General features: G+C 42.8%; 1 protein-coding gene across 1 annotated transcript in view; it reads right to left on the bottom strand.

Moving 5' to 3' along the window:
* The window catches only part of GALNT8 (polypeptide N-acetylgalactosaminyltransferase 8), a 34,352-nt gene extending 27,135 nt beyond the window's left edge, over positions 1–7,217 (bottom strand). The window contains 2 exon segments of the mRNA XM_073222395.1: positions 1,702–1,990; positions 7,010–7,217. Coding sequence (XP_073078496.1) covers positions 1,702–1,990; positions 7,010–7,217 — 497 coding nt within the window.
* Between the last annotated feature and the right edge of the window lie 6,426 nt (positions 7,218–13,643).

The raw sequence follows: 13,643 nt of genomic DNA on the forward strand, positions 1-13,643 counted from the left end.
AAATGAGTGGGTTTAGTGTGGAAGTAGCTTCTTGGATCTCCATCTATGGCTATACCCACTACCTTCTGACCAAGAGAATCAGAGGAGACTGAAGAATCATCTTTTTAGGGTAAAGAATCATCTTTTTATGGGGAGTACCAATTCATCATCCACAGCATACACTGGGCCAGTTCCACGCATTACATGGATTATGGTCAGTTTTTGAATTTTGATTCCTTTGTTGTGTTGGTTAAAAGTATAAATGGAAGGAAAAATTATGGAAAAAAATTCTGGCCACAATTCCTTCTTCATTTGATGTCTGATAATTCTGGTAGCACTCAGAGGCTGCAACTTGTATTTCATAACCCCCAAAGTATTCATACTCAAAAACTTCTAAGAACATCCATGAAACTCAACAAATTCCAAGTAGGATAAATGAGGCAATGTACACCCAGACACATCATAGTCCAAGTGGTGAAAGCCAATGACGCAGTGAGCATCTTAAAAGAAGTAAGAGAAAAACGACTCGCCACATACAAGGAAACCCCTATAATGTTAACAGTTGACATCTCATCAGAAAAAATAGAGACAGAAGGCAGTGGGATGACATATTGAAAGTGTCAAGAGAAAGAAAAAAAGCTATCAGCCAAGCATCTTTCATCGTGTATCTTTTAAATGCAAAGGTGAAATAAAGATACTGGCAAATAAATATTAAGAGAATTCGTTAGTAGCAGACTGACCTTATAAGAAATATTAAATTCTTTGAGCTGAAAGCAAGTGATCCCAGACAATAATTCAAATACACACACACACACACACACACACACACACACACACACACAGAGCACCAGTAAAGGAACTGCATAAACTTAAGACAGTATTATTGCTTATTTCTTCTCCTAATTTTACAAGCAATTGTATTTTTTAATGTATATAATTGAATTGTTGGGCCTATAACATATAGTAATTTAAGATGGTAAATTCAACCCACAGGACTAAACACAGAGACACAGACATAGTAAATAAGATAAATATAACAAACCCTATCAATCCATATCTCCTCCCCTTTTTTCTCATCTTTAATAGACATGTTTTCAAATTGATTATTGTGATGGTGCACAACTCCAGATACATTAAAAACTATTACATTGTACACGTTAAATGGACAAACTGTATAGCAGGTGAATTATATCCCAACAAAACTGTTAATTTTAAAACTTATGAAAAAGTGCAGGTGAGGCAGAGAGAGAACAGGCCACAGGGAGGAGAAAGAGAGGAGTGTCTTTAAACCAGGGTGAAAACACAGAGGAATCCAAGCAGAGACTGAGTGGGACCCCAGGGGAGAAAGAAGAGCAGCTTCCGTGTAACTTAAGTAACTGGTTTCTCTTTCTCAGCTTTTGTTTCTTCATCTGTAAAGTTGAGTCAGACCCATCATCAGAATTAGCAAGGATCTGCGTTTCTCTCCATCTCTGTCCACCACCAAGGGGCCATGAATCAGTAGATCTGTCAGTTATCTCCCCTGAGCAACCGTTATAAAATGGATTGAAAACGAGAACCCTGCTCAGATTGCCTGCCAGAACTTTCTATGTTCTGACCCCCTTCCTGCTAATTTCCCACTCCTCCAACCCTCTTTCCAACTTGACTTTCACCTGCTCCCAAAGCTCCTCACCAGTCTAAACTGAGGTTCCCAGGAAGCCCAACCTTAGTCCATCCTATCTGGCATCCCACGTGTCTGGGATGACACGACTGAGGGGCTGGTTACCAAGGTAACAGTTGTAACCAAACTTCTGAAAGAGGTCCTGGGCCTTTTTCTGCTGAGCCTCAGAAAGATCCTCCCCCAACTGCTTGAAAAGTGGTGAATCTGGGAAGAGTTTCTCTTTGGGTTTGTGCTTCTGCACGTCCCTCATCCTGGCTTCCACTGCCTCTCCAACAGGACGTTCTTTATCTTTTACCCTCTCCACTGTGTTCTCTGCGTTTTCTTGTTGCTTCGTAGCCAATTTCACATGTTCTTCTGCAAATGAAGGGCAGGGGAGAAAACATTTCAGCCAATCCTTAGTTACCTGGGTACTGCTTTCCATCCACATTTCCTTGAAGTGTTTCCCTCTCTCAGTTCTAAAATTCACAGGCTCTCGTCCCAGAGGACGCCGCGTGCCTCAGCACCTCACCGAGCCGTGCTCTGTGTCCCGGCAAGGTGGGCACCAGCACACACCCCTCGCTTCAGCTCTGTTAGAACATGTGGAGCCCGAGTCTCACACCTCCAAAGCTCCTCTGAGAACTGTGAGCTGAGAAATACATTGACAATAAGCTAATGCTTTTCAGAATAAGGCCCAAGAACCACTTACATCAGAATCAACTGTTACGATTTTTTTAAATACAGATATCCAGATTTATCCCCCAAATCAACGGACTAGGAATCTCAAGGACAGATAAGGGTAAGAAAAGTTACTGGAACCTGCATTTTTAACAAAATCAAGGAGTAATTCTTTTGTATAGTAAAATTTGAGGAACATCCTACTACACCATCAAAGTAGCTAACAAAGGTGAATCTATTCTGACCTTCACCACCAGGATGCTTTCACTTCTCATGTGCTTAATTTACCAGGAACTTTAAAACTGGAAATACACTAATCCCACACTCTCCCTCTTGCTTGATCATAAAAACGCCTTCAAAAGTTTGTTAAAAATACAGAATCCCAGGCTTCCCCCCAGAGATCAGATTCAGTGAGTCTAGGTTACAGCCCAGGAACCTGCATTTGTAACAATTGCTCCAGATAAATCTAATGGTTACATGCATTTGGGAAATGCTGCTTTAATTCAAAAAATGAACAGCAACAGACCCAGGCAGAGGAGGTCTTCCAGGATCCATGACATCACTAGGAATAATTTTGGAAAATGACCTATAAATTTCAGAGCACTTTTGCATCCATTACTTACCTCACCTTTGTGACAGCCCTGTTAAGTTTCTGCCTGGAGAGTCTCCGCATATTACTCTCTCAACTAAACTCTGTGAACTCCACAGAGAATGAAAAAAAAAGTACTTAGTGCAGGTGCTTCAGCCCGCAACCCGCTCAAAGACCCAAGGCCTCTCAGTTAGGGTTGAACTATAATTATCTGTCTGTCACACTGGAAAACTTTTCAGAGTGAATGGAGCACCACTTAAATATTTCTGAAGCGGGTATAACTAGGGCAACATGTGTAAACAAACCAGGACTATTCCAGGCAAAGCAGAACTTAGCATCTCCTGCACAAAGGAAGCAGGAAAATCTGTGAGTCTCTCCCGGGACGAGCCAGCATAGCTGAGCCCGACTCTGGTATTAGACGTGTTTTCCCACAGCACCATCCAAGCCAGTGGTCTTACCTCCAGAGACAAGGTCCATGACAGAACTCCATGCTTTACATAGAGGCAATTACAACGCATTCCCCCCACATGTGTAGTGAGCTAGCCAACCGGGGCCAGGTGAGCATCCTGGCCCCAGGAACCTTCACTTTATCCACAGTGGGCATCCATAGGACCCTGCAGTTGTAGGACTGGGGACAGAGACGAAGTGAACCGGGGACACTACAAAGTCTGTAATGGGTGAAACATTGTCCAGAAGGCCAGCAGGAGCAAAGACAGCAGAAGAAAGAGGGCAGCCAGGTTTTCATACCACGTCAAGGGCCACTGCAATAGCCTTCTGACTCTCTGCTTTCTTCAATATGACCAGACCTGGAGCTGATCGATATTCCCCAACTCAGCATCAATGATGACACTCCTCAGTATTAATCCCCAGAGTGGTAATCAAGGCATCCACCATGGGGACCCACTTCATTCCCACTAATCCTCCCCTCAACTCATACTAAATTCCAACCAGATTGATAGGATCACTTCTATGCAACCTTCATGCAAGTTAGAAAAAAGCACCCCCTTTTGTGGATGACTGCAGGCCCAAGGCCCCAGCTTGGTGAGGGGACAGTCTCACTGCGTAAGTCGCCTCTGGGCGGATGCAGCCCCATGTCGCAGCACATTACTGAGCAGAACAGGGGCTGAATTTCAGCTACATGCACAGCTTTTAAAATGGAAACAGGGAAGTCCTGTGACTGGAAGGAGAGCATGTTTGCAAAATGGCATAAAATTGGCCCAAGAATGGGAATCAACTATGGATGGGCTTGAGGCAAAAAGAGGAGGGTCAAGGCAAACTTGGAAAGAAAAAGAAACCATGGGTCTTTCAAAAGAAGGCACATGTGAATGTCATGCATATTGGCTCAGGTGGGAAATAGAAGTGAGAGCAGAATTTTTACACTCTTCCAACTTGAGTGGTGTTTTTATTCAAACTCTTTGGTACTAAGGATATGGGGATCACAAGGTGGTGTGCCTCTAAACTTCAATGCATTCTTCTTGGGAGATACCTGATTTCTCTTTCATCTAGTCCTGTCAGTGGGAAATCGTTTGGATCTGGACACCTTACAGTCAATTTGAGGACGAAAGTGCAGAGTCCAGCATGATGAATACAGTGTCACTGGACCAGCCCCATGACTTACTGAAACTTCCCAGAACCCAAAGGGACACGCCCATGGGCATTGCCCTAGTGGGTCTTTAATTACCCCTAGGGAAGCTCCTGAGGTTGGTTTAGAGTCAGCAGCTCCTCCCGCAATAGGGGTATAATTACCACTACAGGTTTGCGCTTGCTCTGGACAGTTTACCTCGTTTGCCTTGGGATCCTTTTTGACATGATTTTCTTCAATCTTACAGTCAGTGAGCACCCAGGATGACTAGTAATTGAAAAGGCTTTCAATTCCAGGAAACCTTTCAGGAAAGAGGAGCATTTGTGATAGGAAACAGAATCCAGAAAACATTTTGAAATTCACCTCAGGTGGTAGGGAGTCCTCGACACCACATCATCTTAGAGTGAATAACGTGTGGGGAGCACTGAGAATAACAAGAAAAGGAGGAACTGGACATTGCCAGGAAGGAAAGGGAAGTACATCCGCTGGCTCCAGAGGGCCTCCCGAGGCATACCGGGTCCCAGCTGAAGGACAGAGTAGCTGGGTGGCACGCAGGACCCCTACGACCTGAGGGCCCAAGGAGGCTGAGCCAGTAGGACGAGCCCGCTGGGGGCGGTTACCGAGTCCTGGTGTGCATGGTGCTCCCCAGGAGTGACAGTGACTGCCCAGGTCCACAGGCACCTTCTCCAGGAAGCTGCACAGCTAATGTCCACACCAACCGGATGTCCTCACAGCCAGGGCTCTGGGACTGACAATTTTCCTTTTTCATCAACTCTCTTGCCCTCTGCTCTCTCCTTCCCATACGCACTCATTATCTAGTCACCGTAAAGCTTCTACGTGCCAGGCACAGGGACAGAGTGGGAAGGCGCTCTGTAGATGCTCATTAAACCAGCCTTTACAAAGTTTGTCCTGTAGGAAATCGTGCCACAATAAACAGGCCAAGATTGTGGGGAGCCTCCTTCTCTCCCCACCGCCTCATTTTCCCTTTTTCCCTCTTGCTTCCAGATAAACTTTTTCAGTTGACGGCCCTGGCCTCTCACTTCCCTGCTCCCTTTCTGTTCTGTCTCTTTGTTTTCTCTCATCCCCTTTCTCTTTACCTTCCCAATTTCCTCTCTTCCTTTTCTTTCCCCTCCTGTCTGTCCTCCTGTCTGTCCTTCTGTCTGTCCCTTTGCCTTGCCCTGAATCCTGGCGATCTGAGGTATCATTTTAAAAGACACTTCCCCAGTGCAGTCCCCACGCGCCCATGTCCAGGCCTCTGTGCAGTCGCCCCTGCTCACGCTCCCAGCCCTGCCTTCAGGGCACAGCCCTCCATCCCCATCGCCGGGAGCAGGGGAAGCACGGCTGCTTCCCATAGTGGAGTCGGAGTCGGGCGCCAAGACGCCAAATCCCAGAGCACAGAGGCTCCTGGCGAGCCAGACCGAGAACAAGCTCCAGAACTCCGAGGAAGAAGTGAAAGTTTGGCTGACCTTGAAGGCATTATGCTAAGTGGGGCAAGTCAGACATACATAAATACCTTATGATCTTACTTACAGGTGGAATCTAAAAGAAAGAAAGAAAAACCCAGCTCACAGATATAGAAAAAACAGGTAGATGGTTGTCAGAGGCAGGGTGGGCGGTGGGCAAAATGGACAAAGGGGATCAAAGGTACAAACTTCCAGATAAGATAGTCATGGGGTATAACATACAATACGGTGACTGCAGCACAGTAAATTATACTGTACTGTATATTTGAAAGTTACTAAGAGAGTGTATTTTTAAAGTTCTCATCACAAGAAAAAAATACTGTACCTGTGGTGACGAGTGTGAACTAGACTTACCATGGTGATCATTTCACAATGTGTACACATACTGAAACCTTATGTTATACACTTGAAACTAATATAATGGTACATGTCAATTACATCTCAGTTGTTAAAGAGATGTTACAGTGAGGTACCCACCACTTTATAAAGCCCTTTCTGCATGTATTTCGCAACTGTGTGAGGTCAGGAAGGTAACTTCTCTTTTCCATTTACAGATCAGGAGCCTGAAGCGAAGAGAGATAAGCACTGGCTTCAAGTCACGCAACCATTTAGGTCATGTCAGGATTCGCTCTCAGGCCCTCTAACAAGCTCCTATGAGATCCTGTCAGGAGCTCACAGAAAAATGGAGGTGAGGCCTTTGTCCCAGAGATTGTCACCTCTGTATGACAGCCTCCGCCACGTGAAGGCCTAAGGACAGGACTGTAGCTAGTATTCCTGAGCCTCTCAAGTTTCTTATTCCGAGCCTCAGCCCCCCTACCTGTATGTATGTCCCTGTGATACGCGTGTGTACAAGTGTAAACACATGCCACGCACCCCTCTTCTCAACTGCTTGCGCGGACTGCCACTACTGCTCAGTTCCTGCCTCCATTTTGGAGGCGTTAGAAGTCTATGGCAGATGCTTGAACTGAGCAGCTGAAAGACGAGCACATGACCTCTTACTCGTGTTGTATGCCGTGCCCTTTTTTCTAAGTGTCCCTAAACACACACACACACACGCCCTCCCCCCCCAAGTTAGTGTTACGAACTTAATCAGATGCTGCAAAATACCAAGTGAGAGAGCCTCGTTATCCCAGCCCCGCTCCATTCACACAGAGGCAAACGAAGCTCCTTGTGGAGACCGCTCAGAATCCACTTCTGTAAAGTCCCATTGGCATGAAATACCAGAAGCAGATTGATGGCACTGACCAAAATCAGCCCCCTGCAGAGGACTCTGGGGACATTTCTCCTGAGCATCACCCCCACCTGTGCATTGCCACTCCCTGGGGGGCTGAGCTTGTCTCCGCTCAGGCAGCCTAAGGATCAGAATCAGCTGAGCCTTGTCTCCACCGGCTGCATAAATGACGCCCCGCCTGCCCATCCAGATGTTCTCCTGCTAGGAAAGCTGTCCCAAGCTGCCTGGCTTCTCCGTGAGCAGTGTCGGCTGTGCGGAGTGTGGCCGTGGCAGCCACCCAATGGCGGGCGGTTCACCTGGGCACGCCTTGCACCGCCTTGGAAGCCAGGTCAGCGCTCGCTCCTGGAACTGGCTCAGGCTGCAGGGTGGGAGACTTCTCTCTCTCTTTTGTTTTTCATTTTGCTTTTGTTTTTAACATTCCTTTCTCTGGTAAAATCACCTGGAGACACTCTGAATGGATGTTTGAGGTCTGGTCCTATAAGCATGGGAGGGGATAAAGTTTGAGAAAGGAATCCACAAAGGAGGAAGCTTCTGTACCATATGCTTTTTGAGAGTAAGGATCATGTCTCAGATGTCTTTTAATCTAACTCTACAGGGTCTTGAACACAGTAGATTTGCCATAAACATTGGTTCAACGATCTTGAGGAGAGACTTTCCTGCTGGTCCTGCCCAGAAACAGGTGGGGGAGCTGGAGATGGCCCCTGGCGGTGAGCCCCAGGGGACGGCCCTGCCCTCTGCTTGTCATCTGCACAGTTCCACACACCACGACTCTACCGTGCCCCAACGTCCAGTAAGTTTCTGCTTCCACACTTCACACTATATGTTTTTAACAAATCACCTAATTATCATCTTGGAGATTAAATACGTAAAATTGTGCCCCAAAGCCAAAAGTTTAAAGTTCTCAATCTAGTCTTGGATCTTTCCACAAGGATCCACCTTGTTCCAGCCCCTTGGACTCCTTACTAGGTTCCCGAACAGTATATGCAGACAAGAGCTGAAGCAGACATGTGGATTAAAGTAATGTGGCTTTAGGACAAGTACCAAGAAAGAACTAATGGTTACCAAAGGGGAGGGATGGGGGACAGTTGGGAGGGAGGGAGGGAGAAGGGGATTGAGGGGTATTATGATTGGCACACATGGAGTGGGGGGTCATAGAGAAGACAGTGTAGCACAGAGAAGACAAGTAGTGACTCTGTGGCATCTTACTACACTGATGGACAGTGACTGCAGTGGGGTGTGGAGGGAACTTGATAATATGAGTGAATGTAGTAACCACATGTTTTGCATGTGAAACCTTAATAAGAGTGCATATCAATCATACCTTAATTAAAAAAAGAAAAAAAATGTGGCTTTAGGAAAAGCAGGTTGAATGAAGAAGAACAAAATTAAAAGTAATCAGTGCTTTTGTTTTTCATCAAAGGCTTTCACCTGCAAATTGGATTAAAAATAAATTTTAAAATGCATCACTTCCATTTCTGGCATGAGATAGAGTAGACCCATTTATCTCTATTCCTCCTAACAAAGGGCAACTAAAAATTCTGGACACTACATATAAAACAAACATAAGAAGACTGCGGGGTGGAGAAAAGAGGGCAGACCAGCTAGAGACCCTGGGCCCTGAGGAGCAACACCTGAGTTACCTGAGTTTTCTTTTTGCCAGGATATCCTGGAGTCTAGCCTCTCACTTTCTCCTCTCCTTCTAGTATTCCAGTGGAATATAAAATTTTTTTTTTTTTTTGCGAACATCTCAGGTTCTTGAGGCTCTGTTATTATTTTCTTAGTCTGTTGTTCAGGCTGAATAATTTCTGTTGTTCTACCTATCTTTTAATACATTTCCCTGATCCTTCTCTGTATCTTCTTCATCCCACTGTTGAGGCTCTTTCAGCGACTTAAAGATTTTGTTTATTGTATTCTTTACTATTAGAATTTCCATCTGATTCTTCTTTTGCCTTCAGTTTCTTTCCTGAAACCTGCTATTTCCTTGCTGAGACTTAGTATTTTTTCTTTTGTTTGAAGCATGTTCTTAACTGCTCACCAAAGCATTTTTATGATGGCCACTTAAGAATATTTTTCAGACAATTCCAACATCTGTGTCATATCAGTGTTGATATACCTGTTGATTGCCTTTTCTCATTCAAATTGATATTTTCCCTGTTCTAGGTATAATGGGTGATTTTTTATTGCATCCTGGACAATCGGAGTATTAAGTTATGAGACCCTGGATCTCAATTAAATCAGCTTTAGCAGGCCCTTCGACACTTCACCTGGGCAGCAGCTTAGTAAGAGAAGTCCAGGTCTCAGCCCTACAAATTCTACTTCTTTAGGTCTATATGGGACCTGGGCATCTGCATTTTAACAAAAGCTTCATATGAATAAGCTCACATTTCTGCCCCAGAAAGCTCACAAATCCATGGGGGAGAAGGACTAATTTACAGTTAGAGTCAATGTGATTAGAAGCCTGACAGAGGTAGCAACAAGGGCCACAAAAAGGTAAGTGACTCTTCTCCCTGGGTATGTGGCATTTGGAAAGGTATGTAAGTTTCAGTCCCTCCAGCAGAAGGAACAAGTATAAGGAAGTTTACAGAGACAAGAAAGTACAAATAATTTTAATCAGGACAAATAGTTCAATGTGGTCATAATATAGAGCTGGGGAGTGAAATTAAAATAATAAAAGCTGTTCACCTCATTTTTGTTTATAGTAGCAAAAAATAACGAATTAGCCTAAATGTCCAACCACAGGGGAATGGTTAGATAATCTGATACATTAATAGCTAAGTAAATTATGGTTTGTACACTCCATAGACTATTAGAGTATTATGGGCTGCAAGGAGAGACTGTTGGAGAAAGTATTGATGTTAAAATAAGACAATGATTCTGTTACTCAATAGTGAGGTAAACTCAGGCAAGTTATTTCATTTCTCTCAAACTCATTTTCCTTATCTGCAAAATAGGGATATATAACACTCTCCTTTGCAGAGTTGTTGTGCTGTTTAAATAAGATAACTTTTGTAAAGGGACTGTATATTTGATAAACATTGTATGTTATCATTGCTGTTGTTTTTATTAAAAAGGTTTTGCAGGTCATATTGCAACATGAAAAACTGCTTATAAGATAACTCTAAGTGAAAAAAACAGGCTAGAAGATTATGTAGGCAGCCCAAGCTTCCTAAATGAGGTCTTAAAAGAATCCTAAATAGTGTCACAGTGCCACTAACAGCCCAAATTTGTTTGTCGCTTACCATGCCTGCTGTTACAGGATTCCAGGCCTCGGAAAAGACTCCTCAAGAATTTCTGAAAGTCCCCTGAGGGGTCTCTGAAGCCATATGGTCAGGCTCCATGTAGCTGCTTACACTTTTCCTCCTTAGCTCCAGTGAGTACTCTCCACTATACATGACAGCCTTTTACAGCCCACCCCACTCCTGTGGAACACCCAGGCCCCTACTGCTTCAGAGGATGTACTCACAGACATCTTAGAGGTGCTGAAAACTATGAGACATCCTGTGTCAAAGCTGGAAGAAAATGTATTCCTACTTTTTATGCTTCCTAGAGTAGGGTTAGGGAGCATCAAAGCCTATCTGTATTGTACTTCATCACCTTATAATTTTCAGTAGTGAACATTACTCTCTCCATTTTTACCTATAGACAGCTTTTTTTCTCCCTAGGATAGAAATCCAATGGGCAATGGGAGGAATGTTGAATCAGAGATAAACCCAAAATGTCACCTACCACAGCTAGGCAGAGTCACTTCTCCCTCTGATGATGAGGACCGTGCATTTGTCCACATTTGTCTGCCTAACTTCCTTCCTTAGCATAGTTCTTTCCCATCTAAGGCATCTTTCCCATCTAAGACATCTAGTCCTCAACAGACTCCTGGTTACCTAACCCTCCCACCCTGCCAGATGTGCCCAGAGCTGGCTAAATCCAAGCAATGAGCATAGCTTAGAATCTGGGTAGGAACCAGTCCCTAGCCCGAAGTCTGATATGATTATAGCAATGTTTGAAAGAAAATCAACATCCAATGCCCAGATTCTCCAATACAAGGAACCAGTGTACTTTAGAGAAATGGTTTATACTGGGCAGGAAAAATACAAGATAAACCTGAAGCAAGCTGTAATACCAGAAACCAAGAAAATGGTCAAAAGGAAAAAAAGGAAAGCAGAAAACTAAAACAAAAAAAACAAAGAGAAGTACAAGAAAAAAGACTGCAAGAAAATATGCTGAAATGATCAGAATGATTGTATTCGGGTAGTAGATGTATAATAAGCAGCTCATTTTCTTTCTCTATTTTTTAATTATTCTATAATATGGTCCTATCAGCTGCATAATAGAAAACATCTCTAATTTAATGATAGTTTAAAAGTAGAATCACCAGACATGGTAGCCATCTGAAAATGGAGGCTGAGAGGAGGGAAGTAGTGAAAGAAGTTTCTAGACATTAAGTGCTTGGGTTCCCATAATGTAGAGTCTGCAGAGGGAGAGAGTAAATATAGGAGGAAATAATTAGGTCAACTAGTCATGTTTCATTTGAAGGCCTCTGCAATATCAGGTATGTCCTGTGAGAAAATGGGAATTTGGCTCTGAAGCTCTGGGAGATAGCAAGGGTACTTTGCCCAGAGGAAATGAATAAAGTTTGGGGCAGTAGAAGTGTATTGGAATTAAACATAACAATGGAGCATTTAGGTGTGGACAATTTCATTTTATAATGTCTTAAATCCTATTGGAGAAAAAATGGTGATTCAGTCATTCATAATGCCTATCTTTTCTCTCACTTAACGTAAAACCTGTAGCCAGACAGAAATATTTCAGAATGGATTGCTTTTGTTGATCATAATGCTGACTTATGGGGAGGAAACTACTCCACTTCTCATATTTTACCACTGAAATGTCCTCTCATTCTATGCTCATTTGGGGATAATATGTTCTTGAGAGATTAAATGGTACCCTTACTTAATCAGTTACAAATGTCTGAATAATTTCAGAAGACTCATTCATTTGACAAGGAATAGGGTTGGTAATAGTAGCCGAAAAATGTTCATTTGCAGAGTGTAAGCATGTGTTGGAGGTAAAAAGTGAAATAAGTATTCTGTAAGCATCGTCTACAGGCCCACCAGTGTTAGGCATTTTATACATGGGCTCTCATTTGGTCTTCATAACCGCCCTGTGATGCAGGGATTATACACCATTTCACAGGTAAGAAAACTAAGGATCAGAAGAAGCTTGAGTAATATTCACTCTGGATTAGGTTGCATTCTTTTCTGTTCATTGTTTTAATCATACTTCTTTATGCTACAGTTTCGGAGGTTAGTTACTTCCTTTTGCATATGTGTCCACTTCTCAGTGTCCTTCCTGACCTCCTGGATATTCATCATTGTGCTGAAGTCTATATATGACACAGACACAAATTTCCTAAGACAATAGTTTTTCACTCCAGCTGCTCAGCCAGGAGTGGGAATATGAATAGTAAGACCCAGAAAGAAATCACAATGTAAGTAAGATTGTTGAGTAAGAAAACTTTCAGATAAAATTCACTGTAAAGATGGTCTTTCCTACCAATAATCAAGAGGCTGAGATAGACCTCTCCCACTATAGCAACAGAGGAAAAAGAATCATACTGCAGAATTAGAGAGCATCATAAAACCTAATATATTTGTACATAATTGAGAGTACAAAATAGGAAGAACCAATGGGGTAGTTGATACAACTTATAAACACCTAACTTTGAGAAATGGCAAAATAACAGAATTTTTCACAATTAATTCATCAGCCCCAAATTCCTATAAAAGGACATAATTGGCCCAAGGAAAAATTTAGCCTGGAAAATAGACAAATGTAGATTACAGAGCATGACAGCAAAAAAGAGGAGAATTGGGACCACAAACAAAACATGGGATTTGTTTTTTTAACTACACCTGGTTGTGAGTTTCGTCAGTGACCTATTGTGGAAGTCTCGGACATTACCATCAGAACTAGAGTAGATACAATTTTTATACAGCCCACACTTGTCCATATAATTCACTTTTATAAGACTTTAAACTCTGTTCTCCAAATTTTATCCAATGGTTGATGAATTGAAGCCCTACCTTACTTACCAGCTGCCACCTGCCAGCCCACAGCTCAGTTACCATTTCATTTAGGCATTCCAGTGAGACTTTAAATAATTCAAGGTGAAACTGTCAGTTTTAAATAAAATTGGAAGAAGCACTTAGGAAGAGATACTTTGAAATAGCAGGCAAGAAAATATCAGTTTGATAGGTTGAAAGATATTTTTATGTTGTATTATATTTGCTGAAGAATCAACTGATAACTGATGAAAAAGCACCACATATTTTTTAAATGTTCTGAAATCACTTTTGCTTCCAGCTATGATGGAGTAACTAGGATCAGATTTTTTCCCTCCTGAGAAAAACAACTATAAAGCTGAAATAATATGAGCCAACTATTAAAAAAAAAACAGGCAGTGAAGGACTGATCCCTGAAAAAAGGGAAAC

The sequence above is a fragment of the Manis javanica genome, chromosome 15, assembly GCF_040802235.1.
Source record: "Manis javanica isolate MJ-LG chromosome 15, MJ_LKY, whole genome shotgun sequence".
Taxonomy (NCBI): domain Eukaryota; kingdom Metazoa; phylum Chordata; class Mammalia; order Pholidota; family Manidae; genus Manis; species Manis javanica.